The sequence below is a fragment of the Sceloporus undulatus genome, chromosome 7, assembly GCF_019175285.1.
Source record: "Sceloporus undulatus isolate JIND9_A2432 ecotype Alabama chromosome 7, SceUnd_v1.1, whole genome shotgun sequence".
NCBI classification, from domain to species: Eukaryota; Metazoa; Chordata; class Lepidosauria; order Squamata; family Phrynosomatidae; genus Sceloporus; species Sceloporus undulatus.
Genome location: NC_056528.1, coordinates 1,653,803 through 1,656,003, shown reverse-complemented (window position 1 = coordinate 1,656,003; position 2,201 = coordinate 1,653,803). Strand labels below are relative to the sequence as shown.

Here is a 2,201-nt window from a genome sequence, read left to right as displayed (position 1 = left end):
GCACTTGTGCCAATGCATCAGGCATGACTGGTGTGCATTGGGCACTTCTGATGGCATCAGGGACTTCTGATGCACATCAGAGACTTCTACTGTGCATTGGACACTTGTCATGCACATCAGGTACTTGTGATATACACTGGGCACCCTTGCTATGCATAGAGCACTTCCTAGCCGGTGTCCATTGGGAATGCCCCAATGTGCATTGCTGCTGTGGCGTATTGGACCATGGCACATCCATGGATCACAACCTCAGTTTCCAAGGTCTTCCTTTCCGAGACCTTTCTCTGATCCGAACTCAGGTTCCAGCTTTGTCTGTGGGGCTGCAGCCTTAAGAGAAGAGGTTAGGGCTTACTGTTAGCCTTCTCTCTGGATTTCTCTTTCGATCTGAAGACGCTGAGTTTGGTTTTTCTGGATGACTGGGGAGCATGAGACCTGAGTCGAAAAAGATGCTCGGTCGAGAGACAAGAAGGGAAAGGCAGGCTGGATGACATTTCAAACATGAGATTTGAAGTCACTTCGCTGTATCAATGAATGTGTTTGCAAAGCGGTGCGTTTGCAAAGTGGTGGGCTTGCATGCTCCGGTCTATTGGCCTGTCAGCAGGTGCGTCTACACTGTAGAAATAATGCGGTTTGGCACCACTTTTAGGGCTGGGACCCCATAATCATGGTTAAAGAGTAAGGTAAATTCAAAAATATAGACCATTCTCCCAAGGTTAAAGAGGGCTCTTTGGACCCAAGGGACCTCTGCATGCAAAACCCGTGGCTACAACTCAGATGCTCCTCTCTTGCGGTCGCTCTCTGTCTCGCCTTTATTCTTATTTCATTTCAAGAACGTCAGGTGAAGCCACAGACTCACCCTTTGATTAATATTACGCAGCTGAGACGAGCTAAATTTAAATGGAGAGGTAGTCATTAAGGCCATTAATAACCGATTCTTGGGTTGCAGTCGGCGGTTGAACCACATCAAAATGGGAAACGTCCGCCTACATGTTCTTTGGTGCTTCCAGTTAATGGGACGCCTGAAGTCCCCTGGCATAATCTCGCTATTTAAAACAGGCCCAATAATAATAATAATAATAATAATAATAATAATAATAATTTACAGTTAATGGATTATCTGCCGTTCCCAAGTCTCCATATTGGAAGGGGATCCGGTGATAATCCGGGCTTTCTGTGAATTGGATCCTTGGTCTTCTCTTGTACCATTTCCATATTGGAAGAAGGTTAGATGATGATGATGATTTGATTTTACCATACGAGGGAATCCCTGCTGTTCATTTGTATGGTGTCCATTTGGAAAACACCATGATAGATAGATAGATAGATAGATAGATAGATAGGATGTATGGATGGTCTTAGAGTCTCCATAAGTTGGAAATGACTTGAAGACAACCAACAACAACAAATGTATTTCATGCTTCCCTTTTGGGTTTCATAGCCGCTGCTTTTCATACGCATTTTGCAGGATTTTGGTTTCGTTGCTGTTTTTTCAACCCATGACTTTGGTGCTTTTCTGACATTACAGGGATGTGCAAATCTCGCCCACAAGGAAGCCCTCCGGAGATGTTGCCTCCAGTGCCCTCCAGGTCAGTAATATTCCCCGTCTTACTACATCTGTTATTACGCCTTGCAATAAAAAATCCACCCATTTTCCTTGCCTCCAAATGCCCTCTGAGCCTTTTGGCATCAGTTTAGGTCCTTTTGTGCCAGGAAACACCCCAAATGTTAGGAAATGGTAAGAGGCAACATGTAGCCGCATGGCGGGGCCTTTTTAGTTGTGGTTTCTTCAGAGCCGCCACAGAGAAACAGCTCTAGGCGCACTCCTAAGGTGCGCTGCTGTGCGGCCTGAAAAGACAGAGAGACGGGGGGGGGGGCCCCCGAAAATGGGGTCTGGGGGGGGGAAGGGGGGAAAGGCAGCTAGAATCCAACCAGGGACTGACCAAAGCGGTGGGTTTTGGAGACTGGCATCCAGAGCCTCAGAAACCCCCTCCGTCTCTCAAGAGAAAGAAAAAACCCTCCGTGGGTGGGGAGGTTTGGGGTGCTTTTTTAACAAGTAAAAACACCCACCGTTTATGATCTTGAGGCAATTTACGGCATTTTGATTTCTAGGTTAACAGCAGACCAACCAGATCATGGCTCAGAGGTCCCCCATCCATCCATCCATCCATCCATCCATCCATCCATCCATCCATCCATCCATC

At 46.8% G+C, this 2,201-nt stretch overlaps 1 protein-coding gene across 1 annotated transcript in view; it reads left to right on the top strand.

Annotated features, from left to right (window-relative positions):
* The window catches only part of TNFRSF8 (TNF receptor superfamily member 8), an 8,764-nt gene that overhangs the window by 2,005 nt on the left and 4,558 nt on the right, over positions 1-2,201 (top strand). Inside the window, exon 2 of the mRNA XM_042478581.1 lies at positions 1,439-1,586. Within this exon, the coding sequence (XP_042334515.1) occupies positions 1,439-1,586 (148 nt within the window). The remainder of the gene's footprint in view (positions 1-1,438; positions 1,587-2,201) is intronic.